We start from the raw sequence: 23,813 nt of genomic DNA, 5'->3' as shown, positions 1-23,813 counted from the left end.
TGAGATCTTAAGCTCTTGAGCTCTGTTTTGGGCCAACCAGACCCCTACATAGACATGACTGGCTGTGTCTAAGGGTGGGAGGGACTGATTAAAGGGATTTCTCAACAATGCATCAATTGCAGCCTCTGCTGGATGGTGGCTAAGCAGAGACTGCAAATAATGGAGAGCAGTCCGAGGAGCCTTATGTTATGCCAAGTTCACACTACACAACTTTCCAAGTCCAAGAGAAGTGACGAGGGGTTTAATGATACCACGTCAACAAGTAGCGATCGATCAAAGTTAGGAACGGCATGGATTGTTCTATAGTGAGTTGGAGGTTAATAAATATTTTGTAGAGAACGATAAGGTGTGTGTGCCAATATATTCTGATATGAACTACATTATGCCTCTGTCCCACCTGTTTACCTGTCCCCTGCGTTTCCCCTCAACCCTTATCTTGCGTTCTCATTGGCTGTTCGACATAGCACTCATTGCCAGTCGGGCAACTCAGATCCAGATATTAGACAAGACGAATATCTCTCTTCGAGCCGCTCGGATCGAGTTGTTGAGTAGTTCACACATAGCGATTGACAGCCGAGTTTCGATTGCCGAGCGAACGCCAAGTTGCTCCCAAGCTGGCAAATCTAGCGCCTAACAGTCGGCGAGCGAAAATCAGGGCAAAAATCGTGTGGTGTGAACTAGGCATTAGGCGCCAGGATCTTGGCCATAATTAAGCAGTAGATAAAAAGAATAATAATGTTCCAAAAGTTGTGATTTAATATTATTCTTATTATGTTATTATTTATTATCGCTTCAATAATCAAGAAAAGACAGATTGAAGGGATTCCTCATCACTACAGCAATTGCGACCTCTGCTGCCTGGTCTACAGCGACTGCACAGAGACGGTAAATAATGGAGAGCAGTCTGTGACTCTCCATATGTGACACTGATCCCTGTGTGAACAGAAGTAGGTGGCGACTGCACACGTGTTAGAGGGGGCATGTGTTAATTACAGCCCTTGTTGGTCAGGGTTGGCGTTAGAGGCTGCAACTATCGATTAATTTTGTAATCGAGTATTCTATCGATTATTCCAGCGATTAATCGAGTAATCGGATAAGAAATACTTCTGCTTTAATAAAGAGCAAAAATAAATACGTATAAGATTAAATAAGACGCGTCTCTTAAAACAAACTGTACATTTTTATTCCTGCATACAGGACAGTTTAATGTAACAAATACATCAAAAATAAATCAAATTACTTTTAAAATGTAAACAGGCAACCTAAAACTAAGGTATAAATAATAAACAATAATACATAAACATTGCCTTTAATTTGTGCAAGTTTCAGAACTAAAAGTTCTGTCAGGATTGTATCTCTAGATGAGGTAGATTTAGTTTGTGTGCATGTACGTGTCTGTTTGTCTAAGCCTTTAAAAAAGCCTGTGGTGGTTGTAATGAAGAAAAGTAAACGTATCAACACGACGCTCGCACGACGAGTTGTAGTTTTTTCCAGTTTAAAATGATCTTAAACTTTTTGTGGTTTTCTCTGTCCAGTCTCCTCTGTTTACCCCTCGATATTTTCTCTCTCTCTCCATTTTGCAGCCTGCGTTATCAGATCTCGTCCTGAATCGCACTTTCATACTGAACCGTACACGCAGGAGCGGCGAGCGTGTCCAAATACGGAGTATTCATCGAAGTGTACGCGAAAAGTACCCGGATTAAGTCCTGTAAAGTTCTGTTTAAGTGCGAGATTTCGGATGCAGCCCTCGGCTGTACGCAGTGTGAAAAATTTGCATCGATGATTTTTAGTAAACGAATTACTCGAGTTTCTCTAGGAATCGTTAAGCAGTAAAGGAGCTTGGATAACTCTATCTGACCAAATAGCCACATCATCTTGCCAAATCTGATATTGTCTGTGTGGTTGGTTTATGGCTCTATCGTCAGCATTGTTCCTTCAGAAAACTTCAAGTGCTACATGTTTTTGCACTTCAGTCAAATTTATCATCCCTGGTTAGACAGATAATTATGCAAATGATCCTGTAAACAGTTCAGCACCAGCCCTGTGCTGTCAGACTTACAGTTGTTTCATGCAAAACCTGCTCAGAATTAACGGTTTGGTTATTTATGGTCTGTGTGGGACAAAACAAAAAGAACTGGAAGCTAAAGCTGCAATAATTAATCAACAAAGTTAATTAAAACACATTTTTGATTGGGTGCTTTAGTGGCACAGCAGTTGAACATGCTAGCACACCTCTGTGGCGTGTCCGAGTCAAAGTGGTTTGCATGTTATTTTGGCTGAACCGTCACCACTGCCACAGTGGACAACGTTCCTCATCATGAGCTGACCCACCTGTAGAGGTTTGGGGCCGGTGATTCTCTGGTTCGGGGTGCCGATCCCCGTGGCCGGTAAGGGAGGGGGTGGAGGAGGAGGGGTTTCGTCCCCCGGTGTTGTGAGGCCTGATTGGAGAGGCTGGAGATAAACGGAGGCTGCAGAAGGGGCGGGGCCCTGCAGCGTCAACGCCACGTAGGTTCCAGCTACGAACGAGAGATCAGACAGAGAAACGTAAACCATTTAAACACTTCATCTGAGCACAACGATCCCGGATGAAGACGAGGGAGGTTCGTACTCACATTTGATCAGCTTCACTACCTCCTGATGGGACATGGACGACACTAACGAGCCGTTGACCTGGAAAACAATGAGTGAAGGAAATGAATTTGCTTTTGTGCACATGAATAAAGCAAATATTGTTAAGATCTGTGCGACAGGCTTATTATTCAAGTGGTCAACAACGCTCCTTAGCCTAGCAGTTAAGGTACTGCCAGGTTGCCACTGTTGGGCCCTTGAGTAAGTGGTCAGCCTTCGCTCCCCACGTGCATCAGTGAGCCTTGGCCGCCCATGACCCTGTCGCCGGTTTACCACTGTTCCTTCCTTGGACCACGTTTGACAGATACTGACCACTGCAGACTGGTAACACCCCACAAGAGCTGCAGTTTTAGAGATGCTCTGACTCAGTCATCGTCCATTTTTCCTGCTTCTAACATCAACTCTGAGGATTAAATGTTCACTTGCTGCCAGTGGTGATTTCTCTAAGACTGCAAGGGAAGCTCAGCTTCCCCTAAAATGTCCAAAATTAAATGGTGAAATATGTACAGTTGTGTTAACATGACTACAAATGCGTTAGAACACGTTCATCTGGAAGACGAGTTGGTTCAGAATCAGCTACATATCAGAAATCCACTGACTCGAACTTCTCATACATTCCCGGAGCCTCAATGCATTTACCCGCAGAAGCTGAGCGTCTCTTCACTTCTATGGGGCTGCATGGAACAGTTTTTTCATTGCTTCGAAACTCGCCGGTCATTGGATAAATGCCAGGATTTTGTCCCGCCCCCGGACGCCGAGCGTCTCTGGGGTGAATGGAGCTGTGGGCGGGTCTGGACGCGGAGCTTCTGCAAGATGATTGGAGGATCAGTCGAAAGGCTGAATCCCGTTTTGATTGACCGCTATTTTGAGATCTACACGTCACTTAATCACTGGGAGCTTCAGTCCCGTCGCGGATGTTGCGAGTGAAGTCGGAAGACAAACTGCTGCAACCCATTTCTTGGTATTTGCTTGGTGAAATTACTTGAGCATTTCCATTGTTCATTGTGTAAATAAAACACACTCATAGTATTTGTTTCAGTTTCAACATTTCCTTGTTCGAGTTCAGGCCATTTTCTTGAAAAGGAACGGAGGGCGGAATTTATGCATAAATAAATTGACAGGTGCTGTGATGAAGAGATGATCAGTGTTTTCACTTCACCGGTCAGTGCTCATAATGTTATGCCTGGTCGGTGTATGTTTTTGCAGTATGTTTATGATAGTTGGATACTTGATCGCTTGATCTTTAGTGATTCCAGTGCCAAGACGTTTGGAATCTGTATTGGAATCCTATTTGCTTTTAATCCTAACTAGAAAAATATAAATGCTCCATAAGCTTTGCACATGATGAACATGTGGGCGTTTGTTTTGATGATCTGATCCTGTGTTGTTCTCCTCACATTCTGTTACAGCTTGTCCTGACAGTCCGGTTACGATTTCTTCCTCTTTTGTACCTTTATTTGTCTTTACTAGAATTTACCGCTGGATAAGGGAAGGTCTTCGTGTTGATACCTGCTTTCCTAGTGGCTTGGAGCAAGATTTCTGCTTGTAGCTTCTTGAGACATTCCACTTATATCTTCGACTATCTCAATTATTCCTACGATCCTCCTCTGGATGCCAAAAAGAGACTCAGTTACAGATGAATTTCTTTTTTTAAGAAGGTTTTAAGTAGCCACAGTAATATTCATGAGGTTCATCATCTCTGCTCCTCGCCCACTTCGGAGCCCTACTTGGGGGGTACGGAGAGTCAAAGAACTCCAGCAAGCAGATACGCATGATTAACTCTATTTGATGAACCCTCAGCCAACGTCTTCTAACGGTGCACCAAGGGCGAGACTTTTGATTCTTTTTTTATGCATTTTTCCCCCTTTCTCCTAATTAAGCATAGCCAATCTGCTGGGACCCCGACGGTGTTCAAGGAGGGTGTATATTCACCTGACCGACACTCCCTCTGACATCTGTGCAGTCCCACCAATCCCTCCTTATTCATGATCTGTGTGTGAGGGAGAGCCACGCCCCGATCTCTGTGCTCCTCCACTTTTACCCCTACCGTGTTTCCACCGGACAAAAGAGGTTCCAGACCGAGAACTAGCTTCTAATCCGGCACCACAGAGTACTGGGTTTTGCAGTGATACAGTGTAGAGGTTTGGGTGCTTTGCTAAACCGCTGTGCTGGTGTCTCTTATGGAGCTTGTCGCTGCATTTTTTATCTTTTAAAGTTCACCTGATTGGATTTTGATCCAGTTTACCGCTGATATTTTCAAAGAGTCTTAAAAGTGATGAACAGTGTGATATGACGTGGCACTTATAACCGGTACAGAGCACTTATAACCGGTACAGAGCTCTTATAACCAGTACAGAGTGCTTATAACCGGTACAGAGCGCTTATAACCGGTACAGAGCGCTTATAACCGGTACAGAGCACTTATAACCAGTACAGAGCACTTATAACCAGTACAGAGCACTTATAACCAGTACAGAGCTCTTATAACCAGTACAGAGCTCTTATAACCAGTACAGAGCACTTATAACCGGTACAGAGCTCTTATAACCAGTACAGAGCACTTATAACCAGTAGAGAGTGCTTATAACCGGTACAGAGCGCTTATAACCGGTACAGAGCTCTTATAACCGGTACAGAGCACTTATAACCAGTACAGAGCACTTATAACCAGTACAGAGCTCTTATAACCGGTACAGAGCGCTTATAACCGGTACAGAGCGCTTATAACCGGTACAGAGCGCATATAACCAAGTACAGAGCTCTTATAACCGGTACAGAGCACTTATAACCGGTACAGAGCTCTTATAACCAGTACAGAGCACTTATAACCAGTACAGAGTGCTTATAACCGGTACAGAGCGCTTATAACCGGTACAGAGCTCTTATAACCGGTACAGAGCACTTATAACCAGTACAGAGCACTTATAACCGGTACAGAGCTCTTATAACCGGTACAGAGCACTTATAACCGGTACAGAGCGCTTATAACCGGTACAGAGCGCTTATAACCGGCACAGAGCTCTTATAACCGGCACAGAGCTCTTATAACCGGCACAGAGCTCTTATAACCAGTACAGAGCACTTATAACCGGCACAGAGCTCTTATAACCGGTACAGAGCTCTTATAGCCGGTACAGAGCTCTTATAACCGGCACAGAGCTCTTATAACCGGCACAGAGCTCTTATAACCGGCACAGAGCTCTTATAACCGGCACAGAGCTCTTATAACCGGTACAGAGCACTTATAACCAGTACAGAGCACTTAGAACCAGTACAGAGCTCTTATAACCGGTACAGAGCTCTTATAACCAGCACAGAGCTCTTATAACCGGTACAGAGCACTTATAACCGGTACAGAGCACTTATAACCGGTACAGAGCTCTTATAACCGGCACAGAGCGCTTATAACCGGTACAGAGCTCTTATAACCGGTACAGAGCTCTTATAACCGGTACAGAGCTCTTATAACCGGTACAGAGCTCTTATAACCGGTACAGAGCACTTATAACCAGTACAGAGCACTTATAACCAGTACAGAGCTCTTATAACCAGTACAGAGCGCTTATAACCGGTACAGAGCACTTATAACCAGTACAGAGCACTTATAACCAGTACAGAGCACTTATAACCAGTAATAACGAAGAGAAATGTAGTGTTTCTATGTCGTACTTTTAGTACATTCAGCCACGTTACGCTTTTTCGACTCTCCTGAGAAGATTCAGAACCCCGAGTTGAATAAACACCACACGTGAAGTAAATCCGGTTAAGCACAGATACATGTTGTGTAACGCCCACCGTTGATGACGCAGGCTTGGTTCCCAAAAACTGGTGGAAACGCGCGTCAGTTCTCTACAGAACACCAAGGTTCTAAGAAACCTGAACAGAACCGGTTCAAGAACCAGGGTTCTTTCGGTGTAAAAGCGCTAAGTGAGTAAAATCCAGATAAACACAGATACTTGATGTGGAGCTTTCAGACTGGATCTGCTTATTCCGCACAAATACAGATTCGTCTCATATTCGCACCAGGGTGAGAGAAGCACAAAACGCTTCTCATGTGAACGCGCCCTTAGGATGTGAACAGGCCGAGCCTGAAAACCCGCCGATTAGATTCCCGGCAGCTGATTTACATGTAAACGCTCCTGCTGCGTGAGGTAAAGATTAATAATCTACAAACCAAAGTACCTTAATGATCCGGTCTCCCTCCTGCACCCCTGCCTTCACTGCTGCTCCACCTGAGACACAAAGAAATATGAATGAAGAAGAAAAGGAAAAGAAGAAACACGATGCGGTGTACTGGCGTGTGCTGGTTCATACCTGGACGAACATTCTGCACCAGTTTAATCCTTTCTCCACATACAGTGAAGCCGAATCCCAGACTGTCCCTCTGCACGATCACAGATCTCTGCACCAGACCCGCGGCTGCAAGCAAACCATCGTTACTCCTCACGTGGACGACTACGACGTGCAGATCGTTATCCGACTCCACACTCACACAAACCACACACCAGTCTCAACTAGACTTAGACTAAGCCTGTTACTGGATCGTGGAAAACCCAGTAAAAATCTAACAGACCCCTGCGTTTAGCGCACAGACGCCTGGCTCAGTTCTGAAATTTCAGGAGACGATTCCCTGCCAGACAAATAACTGAGATTAACATCCTTTTCTTTTTCCTGTTCGACTTTCCCCACACACACACACACACACACACACACACACACACACACATCATAAAGGACTGTAAAATACACCGATCAGCCACTCACAAAAATGGAGACGCAAAAGGGGGGGGAGAGACTAGCCTGTATGTAATTATCTAATCTGAAGGCTGGGAAAGCATGTGTGTGGCTAGGAAAAGCGCATTACATAGTGGTAGTTGTGCTTTGTTTACCACTTTGCTTTGGTAACCTACAGTCTGAGAGTCTGAAAGTGTGTGTGTGTGTGACACAGATACAGAGGATCAGATCATTCTGTATCCACTGTTAGAAAGTGAAGCGTCACAGAGCAGAAATAACTGCAGTTAGACTGAACGATGATGTGGGACGCGACCATCTTACACGCCGGAAAGTTCATTATTTATTTATTAGGAATTTAACGTCATGTTTAACACTTACAGTTACATTCATGACAGGTTATATCGAACACAGTCCTGGACAATTTAGTATCTCCAGTTCACCTCACTTGCACGTCTTTCTTTGTACTGAAGGAGGAAACCCACGCAGACACGTGGAGAACATGCAAACTCTACACAGAAAGGACCCGGACCGCCCCGCCTGGGGATCGAACCCAGGACCTTCTTGCTGTGAGGCCAGTTCAAACTGCAGGTAGAAAACTTCCACTCTGGTTACTGAGCACATAAATACTGCCCACATGTTTTCTCTACCACCACGCTTAGGTAATGTATGATAGGGGCGGCACGGTGGCTCGGTGGGTAGCGCTGTCGCCTCACAGCAAGAAGGTCCTGAATCCCAGGTGGAGCGGTCCGGGTCCTTTCTGTGTGGAGTTTGCATGTTCTCCCTGTGTCTGCATGGGTTTCCTCCGGGAGCTTCGGTTTCTTCCCACAGTACAAAGACGTGCAAGTGAGGTGAACTGGAGATACAAAACTGTCCATGACTGTGTCTGATATTAAACTTGTGTGAATTGATGAATCTTGTGTGTGTGTTTGTTTGTTTATTAGGATTTTAACGTCATTTACATTTTCAGCATTTAGCAGACGCTTTTATCCATTTGGAGCAATTGAGGGTTAAGGGCCTTGCTCAGGGGCCCAACAGTGGCAACTTGGCGGTGGTGTGGCTTGAACCGGCAACCTTCTGCTTACTAGTCCGGTACCTTAACCACTGAGCTATCACTGTCCATGTTTTACACTGTTTTATATCAAACACAGTCATGGACAATTTAGTGTCACCAATTCACCTCACTTGCACGTCTTTGGACTGTGGGAGGAAACCGGAGCACCCGGAGGAAACCCACGCAGACACGGGGAGAACATGCAAACTCCACACAGCAAGGACCCGGACCGTCCCACCTGGGGATCGAACCCAGGACCTTCTTGTTGAGAGGCGACAGTGCTACCCACTTAGCCATCGTGACGCCCGAACCTTGTGTGTAATGAGTAACTACCGTTCCTGTCATGAACGTAACCAAAGTGTAAAACATGACGTTAAAATCCTAATAAACAAACAAACAAACAGTGGATGCAGAGGATTAAAAATATACTATAGATACTTAATAACTTGCTATACTGGAGAATGGCTTCTTTCCCCTTCCCTCGTTTACATCGGGGGAACCTCCCCTGATGATGGTTTGGGTTTAAGAGAAGCGGATGTAGACGAGGAGAGCGAGGTAAGGGGATTAGGTGAGCACGCACGCTCTCATGTTCTATGTATATGGTCATTTTTTTCCTGACTGTACTGTTGTATCACCTTGTTACAAAACTCAATAAAAAGAAATAGACTAGGATAAACTATCCCAGAAAAGTTCCACATTTCACAGCAGTGTGAGTAAATGACACTCATAAACTGAATAATAGAATATAAATAGAAGCTATAATACACGGCACAGCTACCTAAACGGTTGAATGTAAACCTAGAACATCCAGCGACGGTGCGAGACCTCATGCTCTGTCTCAGATATAAAAATTCTCGTCCGTGTTTTCACCCCGCACCCCAAGGCGTCCACAGAGTTTTCTAAGCTCAGTTACCCAAGTTGTGTTTTAGCTGCTTTACAGGACATTTCGACTGAGCGATTGCTAACTGAATTGCCGTAGGATTGCTAGGACGCCTCATAGTGCAGATTAACCAGTAAACGTGAGGCACCCAAACGCTACACGAATGAAAATGTAAAATCACTAAACACAGACTTTAAATTCAGAATTTCACAGCAAATTGCTTATTACACAGTCTGCGATGTGCTCTTCACAGCTGTGAATCAGGAAGGGACTTATCAGTGACTAATAACAGGCATATTATATTGTTTGTGGTGTCTGTCTGGGTGGTGTTACCTGCGCCGTCGGGTGGGAACTCTGGGAGAGACTCCTTCTGCCGGCCGAGAGACGACCTGCGCTCCGAGTCTCCAAACGTCAAACTGCTGAACCTACACGAGGACCAGATCAGATTCTATTAGAACCAGTAAGGTACAAGCGAACGAGCGCTGATGATCTGCTGGAATGAAGTGCAGGATGTTCGGACGGGGGGGGGGGGGGGCGTGGGTACAAGCAGCCGGATATGATGAAGGAATGGAAATCAATACATTAAAGAGGGGATGTACACCGATCAGGCATAACATTAAAACCACCTCCTTGTTTCTACACTCACTGTCCATTTTATCAGCTCCACTTACCATATAGAAGCACTTTGTAGTTCTACAATTACTGACTGTAGTCCATCTGTTTCTCTACATGCTTTGTTAGCCTCCTTTCATGCTGTTCTTCAATGGTCAGGACCCCCACAGGACCACCACAGAGCAGGTATTATTTAGGTGGTGGATCATTCTCAGCACTGCAGTGACACTGACATGGTGGTGGTGTGTTAGTGTGTGTTGTGCTGGATGAGTGTCCACTCACTGTCCACTCTATTTAGATGTAAAGTCAGAGACGATCGCCGTTGATGATCTATTGCTGCTGTTTGAGTCGGTCATCTTCTAGACCTTCATCAGTGGTCACATGATGCTGCCCACGGGGCGCTGTTGGCTGGATATTTTTGGTTGGTGGGCGATTCTCAGTCCAGCAGTGACAGTGAGGTGTTTAAAAACTCCAGCAGCGCTGCTGTGTCTGATCCACTCAAAGCAGCACAACTCACACTAACACACCACCACCATGTCAGTGTCACTGCAGTGCTGAGAATCATCCACCACCTAAATAATACCTGCTCTGTGGGGGTCCTGACCATAGTATGTAGAGAAACAGATGGACTACAGTCAGTAATTGTAGAACTACGAAGTGCTCCTATATGGTAAGTGGAGCTGATCAAATGGACAGTGAGTGTAGAAACAAGGAGGTGTAATGTTATGGTTGATTGGTGTAAGAAGAAGAAGAATACTGGGGTTGAGGATATAGAGGATCTAAATTGACGTTTCTTGCTTGATTCTCGTGCAGGTGGTTAAAGGTGCAGGAATTTGGAAAGACCAACAGTGTGTATTTTAATAACAAGGCGTGTTTCCAAAACACTGAATTTTTCCCTCTGGGTGCAGTTTCCTGTCTAATACCTCAGTAGAAATGTGTTTCATTACACGACCTTCACATTCGAGTGAGCAGAAATAATCCGGGTTCATCTTTACTAAGCAAATCCATCCTGGTGATGCTGTTCGAATGTTTGGTGTGGTCAAATGCACCTGAAGAATCTGATCAGTACCACACTTATATATTTCATCCTCACATTCTTCTATCGAAACAGTGACATTTTTACATCCCAAAATCACAAGACCCAGCAAAACTCTCTGAGGGATTTATATCAGCACAGAGGGTCTGTCTGAAAACCCACTGATCTCTCCACACGGACGCATTTCACGTCATCCTACGCTCCCGAGAAGAGGGAGTGTCTAAATTCTGAGATTCCTTAAAATCTGAGTGATGATCTGACCGAATAACGAGGGAGCGCCCGGCGGAGCGACCGACGTTCTTTGTAAATCAAATGTCAATAAATTCTCATTGATGTTTGATGTGTATACAGGTATAACTATACGAGCGTGCTTATTCGTAAATTAGCTGGCGTGCCGGCGGGTTGTGCCGCCTCAGCCTGTCGGTTTGAATGGCCCGAGGTTAACTGTGTTAGCTTCGTAAGCAAAAACTGCGGTGGCGTAATCGCGCCTAAATAATCCGCCTTGAGTTCTCTCTGCTGAGGCAGCTGATCAGGTAGGCAGTAGGCAGCAAGGCAGCTATCTAGGTATTCAGACAGACCTGAGGTAACCCCCCCCCCAAAAACCGAGCTAACCACATGGCCACCAACAATTTTACAATATCTATTCATTATTGTTTACCTTCATTGTTGTTCTTTTTAATTATTTGTTATTCTGTACCACACACAGTCATGCTCACAAAGCTTGACGATTGGTTAATTGATAAAGCCTCTCTTTAGCCCTAGGATTAGATTACTCAGTATTTTGTTTTGCGACTTACTTTATATGAACTATTAAAATGATTATTATTATTATTATATGTTTATCAGTAAAAAACATTTGAGCAACTAAATAGAGAAATGTGCTAGTAATAAAGCACCGCTGGGATTTAGGTGTTAACATTTAAGCTATACTTCATTTCTCATTTGTTATTCATTATGGTCTTGATGCTAATCAGATCTGCTGCATTTACCATGTGAACTACAAGGAACCACCATCAGCTTAACGTTTAGTAGATCTCTCACCCTCACATGCTCTGTTGTTATGAAATAGGCGCTGGTGTGTACCGGTTTAAAAGCAAACTTCCTGCACGTTTGACCAAACAGTAACCAGAGTTTCAGATAACTCACCACACAGCAAGTGGACTGGGAGGAAAGAAGGAAAGACAGAAAATAAATAAATCAGTGGTAACGCGAACACTGAGAGAACATACAACTAACAAAATCTGGAAGGTCGAATGTCCGGTTCGTTTCTCTGTTTACATTATGTCAAGTTCACACTACACGACTGGATCTCTTGTAATCGGGAGTCTTTTAAGTCGGTGTGTATTCCACACTACACGACTGATCGGCGATAGGGGGGTTTCATGCTACACCATCTATCACCAACTGGAATCGCAGGCGAGCTTCTCTGGTCTCTCAAAAGTACGTTCTGTCACAAAAACGAACGCGAGAAGTGACGAGGGCTTTAATGATACCACGTCCAAAAATCAAAGTTGTTTGTGCGCTGATGTGCAGCGTAAAAGCAAAGAGGGAAAAATAAATGAATCTGTTCTGTAGTGAGTTGCAATGCAGCGTGGGTATTATGGTTTGGCGTGGACGATAAGATCACAAATACTGTAAAGCTCGTGTGTGTGCTGATGTATTCTGATAGAAACTATATTACGCCCCTGTCCCACCTGTTTACACTCCTCCACCGGGTTTCCCCTCACCCCGTATCCTGCGTTCTCATTGGCTGTAGTTCCACACCGCACTCGCTGCCACCCGCAACCTGATCGCAACACCTCGGAGTCGCTGACGGGTCCAGATATTTAGCATGCTAGATTAGGGCTGAAACGATTCCTCGAAAAACTCGAGTAATTCGATCACTAAAAATCGAGGCATCGTTTAATCCATGCAACTACATACAGCTCACGGTGTTTCGCACTTTTTGCACAACGCGTTCACGCTGTGGTCAGGTGACGTGAAGAAGCCGAGGGCTGCATCCCAAATCTCACACTTAAACAGGACTTAATCACGTACAGTTCAACGAATACTACGTTTTTTTGGACACGCTCCCGCATACTGTTCGGTATGAAAGCGTGATTTAGGACGCAGCCGAGATCTGATAGCGCGGACTGCAAAATGGAGAGAGAGAAAATAACGAGGGGTGAACAGAGGAGACCGGACAGAGAAAAGCACAGAAAGTTTGAGATCATTTTAAGCTGGAAAAAAATTAATTAAAAAACATTAAAGCTTTATGTTCTGCGTGAGCTGTAGCTGAAAGCTTTAGTTCTAAAAGTTGCACAAATTAGAGGATTATGTTTATGTATTATTGTTTATTATTTATTCCTTAGTTTTAGTTGCCTGTTTACATTCTGAAAGTATTTGATTTATTTTTGATGTATTTGTTTTTGCATATCAAAATGTTCTTTTTAAACTGTCCTGTATGCAGGAATAAAAATGTACAGTTTGTTTTGAGAGACGCGTCTTATTTAATCTTATATGTATTTATTTTTGCTCTTTATTAAAGCAGAAGTATTTCTTATCCGATTACTCGATTAATCGCTGGAATAATCGTTAGAATACTCGATTATACGGCCGCTCAGGTGGCGCAGCGGTAAAAGACACGCGCTGCAACCAGAGCTGGATTTCGAAGGAGCGTCGTTTCGAATCCAGCTCTGCCTTCACGGTCGAGGCTGGGCGGCTATGGACAACGATTGGCCTGTTGTCCGGGTGGGGGGCGGGACTTGAGACCGTAGGGGACGCTCTCTCAGGAACGGGGCGGTCGCGCCCTCTGCTGGCCGGTTGGTGGCGCCTGTATGGAGACGGGGGGGAAGGTTGCGGCGGAGTGTGTGATCCTCCGTGCACGGTACTCTGCCACGGCTACACTCGTCGAGTGTGGGTGATAAGACGGTCGACTGGCTGTGCACGTTTCGGAGGAGGCGTGGAGCGGCCTCGTCAGCCCCGATCAGGAGCAGGAATCCGCACTAATGAGAGGATGATAGATGGGACGAAATTGGACGTGTTGGATTGAGTAGTTCATACATAGCGATCGAGTGCCGAGTTTCGTTCCCCGAGCGAACGCCGAGCTGCTCCCGAGCTGCCACATGTAGCGACGACCAGTCGTTGAGCGAAAATCAGGGCAAAAATCGTGTAGTGTGAACTAGGCATTAGTGATAGACTTTGTTTTGCCGGGAGGCTCGCGTTGTTCTCGTCTTTTTCTCTGAGTTTTATGCTTATTTTCTACAAGCTCTAAATAAAAGGGAAGTGGTAAGTGAAGGAGATGCATCTAGGTATTGCTGAAATGTTACTAAGGAACTTATTAAGAAAGTGAAAGCGGTGTTTTTGTGGCTCGCGTATGTGAGGAATGTGGTGTGAAGGAGAGCGTGCAGTGACATTTAATGGTTTTAAATGACATATGTACATATCTATTTATGTGCATGTTTAGCATGTTTGAGGATCCGAGCGAATGCCAAGTTGCCTCCGAGCCTGCAAACCTGGACCCGACCAGTCGGCGAGCGAAAATCAGGGCAAAAATGGTGTAGCGTGAAGCATTACGTGCAATCATCTTCATAAAAAAAGCCGTACTTTTGTACCAGCTACAAAGCACGTGACAGATAAAGACGATGAACCTTGATTGGCCGGGTGCAAACCACATGACTCAGACGGTGTGAGCGTCTCATTTGAGCCGTCGTTACCTGGACGGGTAAGTGCGTCTCCGGGGCGTGGCCTGGACGCACAGGTGAGGTGAGCGTGTGAGATGGGGGAGATAAGAAGACAGACAGAGACGGGGGACAGACACGGTGATAAAGACAAAACAGAACGACGGCGAGGGCGAGACGAGCGCAGGGACGCTGTGGGTCCTCCACCGAGGCTGATGGAAGAAGATCCCAGATAAAGACGGCCGTCTGGACTTCCGTCTGACTCATCCACACGTGCGAGCGACAACACCGTCTGCTTTTACACAAACCCACTATTGTGGAGCAGACGGAGGGAAAACAGCCGAGCAGGAAACTAACAGCAGCTCTGACGCCGCAGTGACCGAACCGGTCAGTCGGTTTATCATTAACTGGACGGGGGGGGGGGGGGGGGGGGGGGGGGGCGCTCAGGTGGGGCAGCGGTATGTTGCGCTAACCCACTGCTGCTGGGATCCACGTATGTGTGTGTGTGTGTATTGGGACGCCCTTCTAATTATTTAATTTATTTACATTTGCGGCATTTATCAGACACTTTTATCCAAAGTGACTTACAGGACTGTGACAGTATACAGTCTAAGCAATTGAAGGTTAAGGGCCTTGCTCAAGGGCCCAACAGTGACAACCTGGCGGTAGTGGGGCTTGAATCAGTGACCTCTCGAATACCGGTCCAGTACCTTACCACTAGGCTACAGCTGTGTTTCAGCCACAGCAATTGCTAACACATGTAATAAATCAATATTATGAAGGATATTATACACTTCTAACTTTGCAGCAACAGTTTAGGGAAGGTCCTTTCCAGATCTATAAAGAGAGTCCTGACCTCAGCCCCACTGAACGGCTCTGGAATGAACCGGAACGTCAACTGAGACTTTCCGGACCATCATCGGTGCCCAGTCATACAAACACTCTTTTGACTGAATGAGCACAAATTCCCACAGACATACGACAACAGCCTTTTTTTTTGAGTGGCTGTTCTAGCTGAAGCGGTCACACAGAGGTCACTCTATTTTAATAGCATTTTTAAACAGGACGTCCGACAAGATCATGGTCAGGTGTCCAAATACTTTTAATATACAGTATATCTATATTATATACACAGATCAGCCATAACATTAAAACCACCTCCTTGTTTCTACACTCACTGTCCATTTTATCAGCTCCACTTACCATACAGAAGCACTTTGTAGTTCTACAACTACTGACTGTAGTTCATCTGTTTCTCTGCATACTGTTTTAACCTGCTTTCACCCTGTTCTTCAATGGTCAGGACCCCCACAGGACCACCACAGAGCAGGTATTATTTAGGTGGTGGATCATTCTCAGCACTGCAGTGACGCTGACATGGTGGTGGTGTGTTAGTGTGTGTTGTGCTGGTATGAGAGGATCAGACACAGCAGCGCCGCTGGAGTTTTTAAACACCTCACTGTCCCTGCTGGACTGAGAATAGTCCACCAACCAAAAATATCAAGCCAACAGCGCCCCGTGGGCAGCGTCCTGTGACCACCGATGAAGGTCTAGAAGATGACCGACTCAAACAGCAGCAATTGATGAGCGATCGTCTCTGACTTTACATCTACAAGGTGGACCAACTAAGTAGGAGTGTCTAATAGAGTGGACAGTGAGTGGACACGGTGTTTAAAAACTCCAGCAGCGCTGCTGTGTCTGATCCACTCATACCAGCACAACACACACTAACACACCACCACCATGTCAGTGTCACTGCAGTGCTGAGAATCATCCACCACCTAAATAATACCTGCTCTGTGGTGGTCCTGTGGGGGTCCTGACCATTAAAGAACAGGCTGAAAGGGGGCTAACAAAGCATGTAGAGAAACAGATGGACTACAGTCAGTAATTGTAGAACTACAAAGTGCTTCTATATGGTAAGTGGAGCTGATAAAGTGGACAGTGAGTGTAGAAACAAGGAGGTGGTTATAATGTTATGATCGGTGTATAGTGTATGTATAGAATAGAACAGAACGCCTTTGTTTATCATGTATACATATACAAATGTACAATCCAGTGCAATTCTTATTTCACATATCCCAGCTTGTTTGGAAGCCGGGGTCAGAGCGCAGGGTCAGGTATTGCACGGCGCCCCTGGAGCCGAAAGGGTTGAGGGCCTTGCTCAAGGGTCCAACAGTGGCTGCATGGCGGAGCTGGGATTCGAACTCTCAACCTTACGACTGATAGCCCAAAGCCCTACCCACTAGGCTACAACTAGGCTAGATAGGTAGATAGGTAGATAGACGGACAGACAGACAGCTCACAATGAGTGTTCTGAGTCAGTAATAGACTTCCTACACAAATCAAGACAAACTGGGTTTTTTAAAGCTGCTGTGCTTTAGGATCTGTGTTCTATCGGCCACCTGTGGATCTGATTTCACCTGATAAAACCCTCATACACAGAGTGTAAACATCACTACATCTCATCTAGTCCAGGCACATCCGGGGAACACTGGTCACAGGGAAGGAATTCACTCAGGATAGTGTACCAGTCCATCTCAGGGCTTCACACACTCATCAATTCACTGTCCCTCACATCTAGGGGTCATTCTGATCATCCGTTTTACCTACTGGCAACCAGAATACCAGAAAGAAAACCAGGCAGACTGCACATGCAAATGCCAAACTGTACATAGACACAGTCAGGGCGGTGAACTGTACCACCCAAGCTCCAAAATTCTTTGAAGCTGGTCAAAGCTGTGCTGGATTTATGGTCTATCTCCAGAACTGGGGACAATGCAGGAAAACGGAGAACTACAAGCACCCGTGAATCACATTAGAATTTAGGGTGATATGACTATCCAAGCTACCTACTAGCATGTTTTAAGAACAGCTAGATGGGGAAAAACAGAACACCTTCCTAACCCAACACATTAAGCTCAGGGTTTTCAAACTTGGCACAAACACAAACGATGCTCTCACTCACTTTCTTAACCGCTTTATCCAGTCATCCCAGCTTTATAATGGACGCAAGGCACACAGTAACACCCTGGACGGGGCGCCAGTCCATCGCGGACACGGGGAGAACACGCAAACTCCACACAGAGAGGACCCGGACCGCCCCGCCCGGGGATCGACCGCGGGACCTTCTCGCTGTGAGGCGACGGCGCTACCCACTTGGCCACCGTGCCGCCCACTAGCACGTTTTAAGGAGAGATAGATGGAGAGAAGTTCGGCGCTAAATGTACCAGCCACCACAAGGCTTTTACAATCAAAATGAAACACAAAACAAATATGCTTCATTCATAAAAGATGGTGGTAATCTGGTCCCACCGTGGTCTACGAGGTGTTACGTAAATCCTCCTCAAGGGGGTGTGTACACACTAAATTCTTTTTTAAGTGCCTGCACGGTGGCTAAGTGGGTAAATAGGCACTGTCGCCTCACAGCGAGAAGGTCCGGGTCCTTTCTGTGTGGAGTTTGCATGTTCTCCCAGTGTCTGCGTGGGACATGCTAGTAGGTAGCTTGGATAATCAAAATTACCCTAATTTTGCTGTGATTCACTGGTGCTTGTAGTTCTCTGTTTTCCTGCACTGTTCCCAGTTGTTCTGGACATAGACCATAAATCCTAATAGACGTTAAAATCCTAATAAACTAATAAACAAATCTTATTTTTGTCCGCTTGCAACCCACCCAAGGTTCGGGACCCAGGCAACACAAACACTCTGCTCTGCTTCGTACAATCTGGTCCCACTGTGGTTTACAAGATGTAACACAGAGCCTCCACAAGGGGGCGTTCGTCTACAAGTGTATTTAATTAGTATTATTTGGGTTGTAACGTCTGGTCCTGGTCAGGATTGCATCGGAGCCTGATCTGGAAATACGAGCCGAACAGGTTAGCGATCCATCAGCGTGCATCACACACTCAGGTATTCATTCATTCATTTACAATCAACTCGCGTCTTGCTGCAGTTTAAAGTGGCCACTCCACCTACTGGCATGTTTCTGGGGGGGTTTGGAGGAAACCAGATCACTGCACGAATCCCACAAGGACAAGGAGAGATAGGAAATAAACTAAACTACACACATACAGTACCAGAAAGCAGGTGAACCAACCACGTACGTTTACATTTCTGGCATTTAGTAGTCGCTTTCATCCAAAGCAAATTGTGACAGTATAAAGTCTGAGCAACTGAGGGTTAAGGGCCTTGCTTAAGGGCCCAACAGTGGCAACCCGGCAGTGGTGGGGCTTGAACCAGCAACCTTTTGATTACTGGTCCAGTACCTTAACCGCACACAACTGCCCTATTTTATTAATAAAATAAACCTATCACTTGTGGTACTCTAAACTAAACCTGGGGGTAACATTCAGTGGTAGCCTAGTGGGTAGAGCTTTGGTCTGTCAATCAAAAGGTTGAGAGTTTGAATCCCGGCTCTGCCATGCTGCCACTGATGAGCCCTTTGCACTCTGACCCCAGCTTCCAATCAAACTGGGATATGCGAAAAAATAATGTAATTGTACTGTACATCCGATCAGCCATAACATTAAAACCACCTCCTTGTTTCTACACTCACTGTCCATTTTATCAGCTCCACTTACCATATAGAAGCACTTTGTAGTTCTACAATTACTGACTGTAGTCCGTCTGTTTCTCTGCATGCTTTGTTACCCCCTTTCACCCTGTTCTTCAATGGTCAGGACCCCCACAGAGCAGGTATTATTTAGGTGGTGGATCATTCTCAGCACTGCAGTGACACTGACATGGTGGTGGTGTGTTAGTGTGTGTTGTGCTGGTATGAGTGGATCACACACAGCAGCGCTGCTGGAGTTTTTAAACACCGTGTCCACTCACTGTCCACTCTATTAGACACTCCTACCTAGTCGGTCCACCTTGTAGATGTAAAGTCAGAGACGATCGCTCATCTATTGCTGCTGTTTGAGTCGGTCATCTTCTAGACCTTCATCAGTGGACACTTTGGATATTTTTGGTTGGTGGACTATTCTCAGTCCTTTAAAAACTCCAGCAGCGCTGCTGTGTCTGATCCACTCGTACCAGCACAACACACACTAACACACCACCACCATGATGGTCAGTGTCACTGCGGTGCTGAGAATGATCCACCACATAAATAATACCTGCTCTGTGGTGGTAACAAAGCATGTAGAGAAACAGACGGACTACAGTCAGTAATTGTAGAACTACAATTGTGTTTCTATATGGTAAGTGGAGCTGATAAAGTGGACAGCGCCACACAGCACCATGGGTCACCCGAGAGATCTTACCTGTCCAGCGTGGAGGCTGGGTGTCGGACGCTCATGGCCGCGAAGCTCCTGAAGCTGGTCCAGTGGTCTGTAGTGAAACTGTGGTCAGTTTGTGATCATGTCCGTAGGTGGAGGGTCGTTCGAGCTGTCCTTACTCGTTCTGGCTTCATTAAAAGGCCAAAGTTCTTGCACCTTCTAGGGTTTCACTTGGATAGAAGCCATGGTGCCAGCATGACAATGGCTTTAGATTCAGAGAAGCTGGTTAGATGCTACCAAGGGTGAAAATACTTGGAGGGTGAGCTGTGATCCTTAATGTAGAATGATGGATGTCAACAGTGCACAGACAGTCATTAGTGTTATTAAATGTGCATGCTTTATAGCAGATCTCATCATTTAATTAGGCAGCAAACTACAAATAATACCATTTTAAAGTGCATTAATTAAGTTCAAATTCAAGTATTTACTTCTAATAGTAAGTATAGAGCTGTTTTCATTCTTGCTGCAGGAAATAAAGTTAACGCATCCCAGTAAACCTGCAAAATCTACTCGACACAGCCCTCCATTGGAACCACGGTGTTTCGTACAACCGACGCCGGCTCACAGCGCTCCTTCATCGGCTGGGTCTCCACCGAACACCCGGTGTTAGCCAGCAAGGCCCGGGCAACCTCCACAAGCTAACGAGCTAACCTCAGATCAGTAAATGCCTCCCAGATTAAGATTCGCATTTAGCACGAGTCAAAGCACCGCAGCAATCCCGGAAACTGACTCTCCAGCCCCGAACCTCCAGTACTCAGCGGTGTAAGAGCGAAATTCAGATATAAACATTAACATGAATCCGATCTGCTCCATTTCACAGCTTCACTTTCCATTGTTGTTCATCCGCTCCAGCCGTTATTCAGCCCCAAAGTCCAGCCGTATCCGCTCGGCATCTCCGCGATATCCTCCGCGTTAGCGTGAGTTTATTTTTTTATGAGAACCGCGGACGCTTTAGTGTTTAAACTGTGCTCAGAACCGAAACCGCACAGCCGCAGCAGCGCCACACTCACACAGGTTCGTGTTTATTCGGTGCAGAGACGAACAGACTCACAACCGCCGCCTAACGGTCACAACGGTCAACTGCACCAGCACTGACGAGCATTGCAGGGTTGCCAGGTCAATAAATAACCCGCTATCACCTCGGCTTCTCAAGGTGTGTAGGGTACACAAGTTCCCTATCATCAAGTTCTCTATCCTCGTTTTAAAACGTGCAGAAGGTGGATTGGCCACTAGAAATTGTCCCTAGGTTCAAACGAATGTCTTTGTATGTAGTTCACAGACGAACCGATTGACAACCGCCGTCCAACGGTCAGCTATACAAGCAGTGAGTGATACAACGTGGTTGCCAGATCAATAAAAACAACCTCTATATCTTTTTTTCCAAGTACGCCAGTTCCCTATCACTATCGACAAAATGTGCAGAAGGTGGATTGGCCACTTAAAATTGTCCCTAGGTGTGTATAAATGTTTTTGTATGTAGTTCCCGATTGACAACCGCCGTCCAACGGTCACGACGAATCACGGCAAGGGCTCTGAGACATACAACAACAGGGTTGCCGTACCACCTAAAATTTGGGTTTATCCAAAGTTTACCAATTCCCTACCACCATCTGAAAAGGTGCAGAAGGTGGATTGGCCACTTAAAAGTGTCCCTAGGTGTGTATAAATGTTTTTATATGTAGTTCAGAGACTAAAAGATTCACAACCGCCGTCAGATACGTTAGTTAGACATACAACAGGGTTGCCAGATCAATAAATAACCCTCTTAAATCTCGGCTTCTCACAGGTAAACCATTTTCCTACAATGATTTAAAAACGTGCAGAAGGTGGATTGGCCAAATGAAATGGTCCCTAGGTTCAAATGAATGTCCCTGTGTGTAGTTCAGAGTCAAACAGACTCACAACCGCCGTCCAACGGTCACAACGAATCACTGCACCAGCTCTGGGACCATCTACAGGGTTGCCAGGGTTGCTACAGGTACAACAATTCGCCCACTGTATGTTCTAGAGTTTCTCCCAGGTATACCAGTCCCAGTCACCATCTAAGGCGTGCAGAAGGTGGATTGGCCACTGGAAATTGTCTCTAGGTTCAAGTGAATGTCTCTGTGTGACGAACCGATTGTCAACCGCGGTCCAACGGTCACAAAATTTACACAAGTTCCCTACCACCATCTGAAAACGTGCAGAAGGTGGATTGGCCAATTGAAATTGTCCTTAGGTTCAAGTGAATGTCTCTGTGTGTGGTGCAGAGACAAACAGACTCACAACAGCCGTCCACCGATCAGAAACGAATCATAGTACAGTACAAGCACTGAGGCAAACTGACGGGTTGCCAAATCAAGAAACGTACCCTCTATAAGTTCCATACCACCATCTGAAAACGTGCAGAAGGTGGATTTGCTGCTTGAAATCCTTGTTTCTTCCGGATGCACCACACAGACTCACACCAACAACTGTTTCACTTGCTGTATGTTTTGACGACTTTTGTCTGTTATTTTCGGGAAGCCAGCCTAGTGGTTAGGGTACTGGAATATTAATCAAAAGGTCGGTGGTTCAAGCCTTACCGCTGCCAGGTTGCTGCTGTTGGGCCCTTGAGCAAGGCCCTTAACCCTCAATTGCTCAGATTGTATACTGTACTGTAAGTCGCATTGGATAAAAGCGTCTGCTAAAATGAAAATGTAAATTTTCAGATTACTAATTCCCTATTTCCACTGAACAGTACCCTGTGGTACATTACATAAATAAGTGATCCACATTTAGTGGTGGTTTTCATAGCCAAGTGACAGATACTGTACCTCATTAGGCTAATTATGCTAAATTTGGTTACCCTTCTTGAACAGGGACCAAGCAGACCGAAGTGAGCTCCGAGTGTTTACTGTCTCAGCATCCGGCGGGGAATGCTTTCCCAGCTTCACCTGCAGCCATTTGCTCCTTCTCTTACAGGTACCCTTGTGCATGGAAATGGACCACAACACATTATGTGCAGTATGTGCAGTCCTGTACTCCTCCTGTATTTCGGTTTCACTTATCAGTCACACTCTCTCTGGGTTGATTTGTCTGAATCAGTGTTTATTAAACGGGGATCCTCGCAACTCTTAGAATACTTGAAAAACTTCAACCCGGTGTTTTTAATCAGCTCAATGATTGATTTATTGTTCTCATGATAAATCAGTCATTGAGCTGGTTTATAGCTCATAGTTGGGTTACTAAAGTGTGTGTAAACCCAATAATCAGTATAATCAGTATACTTACATGTATCTGTGTACATTTTTTCCAGGTACACATATTTCTAGTTTCCTTCCACCATCTAAAATCATGCAGAAGGTGGACTGACCACTTTAAATGGCATGTAGTGTACGTAGAGCACAACCCTAGATTCTAGGGACCAGAGTTTGATTCTCTGTCTTTGGTCCGCCCTCCTTCAGACATAGCCTCTTGGGACAGTTGTTGCCTAGTGGGTTGAGCTTTCACACAAAAGGTTGAGAGTTCAAATCTGGGCTTTGCCATGCAGCCACTGTTGGGCTCTTGAGCAAGGCCCCTAACCCACTCGGCTGTACAAGGGGCGCTGTACAGTGGGTGACCCTGCACTCTGACCGCAGCTTCCAAACAAGCTTGGACACACAAAAAAAAAGAATTTCGTTGTGCTGTACACCTGTATATGTACGAGGGATCTTCAAAAAGTTTCCTCACATTTATATTGTGGTTATAAGCGGTGAGGGTATAGGAGGAGTAATCGGTCGTGTCTGAGAGACTGAGAGACGCTTATAGTCTGGATGTAGCGCCATCTGATTTTCACCTTGTTAGACGCTCAAAGAAGCTTTAAGGGGAAGAAGATTTTCATGTAATGATGATGTGAGAGCAAAAAAACTCCAGCAGCACTGCTGTGTCTGATCCACACACACTAACACACCACCACCATGTCAGTGTCACTGCC

General features: G+C 45.5%; 1 protein-coding gene across 8 annotated transcripts in view; it reads right to left on the bottom strand.

The window, feature by feature from the left end:
- The window catches only part of arhgef11 (Rho guanine nucleotide exchange factor (GEF) 11), a 72,476-nt gene extending 51,567 nt beyond the window's left edge, over window positions 1-20,909 (bottom strand). For 7 of the 8 annotated variants that reach the window (XM_062994439.1, XM_062994445.1, XM_062994443.1 and 4 more), the window contains exons 1-7: window positions 19,865-20,909; window positions 12,088-12,102; window positions 9,627-9,718; window positions 6,943-7,047; window positions 6,811-6,860; window positions 2,613-2,670; window positions 2,332-2,516 (exon numbers count right to left, since the gene is read on the bottom strand). In XM_062994439.1, the coding sequence (XP_062850509.1) occupies window positions 2,332-2,516; window positions 2,613-2,670; window positions 6,811-6,860; window positions 6,943-7,047; window positions 9,627-9,718; window positions 12,088-12,102; window positions 19,865-19,899 (540 nt within the window). In that variant the 5' untranslated portion in view covers window positions 19,900-20,909. The remainder of the gene's footprint in view (window positions 1-2,331; window positions 2,517-2,612; window positions 2,671-6,810; window positions 6,861-6,942; window positions 7,048-9,626; window positions 9,719-12,087; window positions 12,103-19,864) is intronic. The other variant, XM_062994441.1, reaches the window with a different exon arrangement.
- Window positions 20,910-23,813: the final 2,904 nt, after the last annotated feature.

Source organism: Trichomycterus rosablanca, chromosome 4, assembly GCF_030014385.1.
Source record: "Trichomycterus rosablanca isolate fTriRos1 chromosome 4, fTriRos1.hap1, whole genome shotgun sequence".
NCBI classification, from domain to species: domain Eukaryota; kingdom Metazoa; phylum Chordata; class Actinopteri; order Siluriformes; family Trichomycteridae; genus Trichomycterus; species Trichomycterus rosablanca.
The sequence above is the reverse complement of the archived record's forward strand: the minus strand, read 5'-3'. Positions and strand labels throughout refer to the sequence as shown.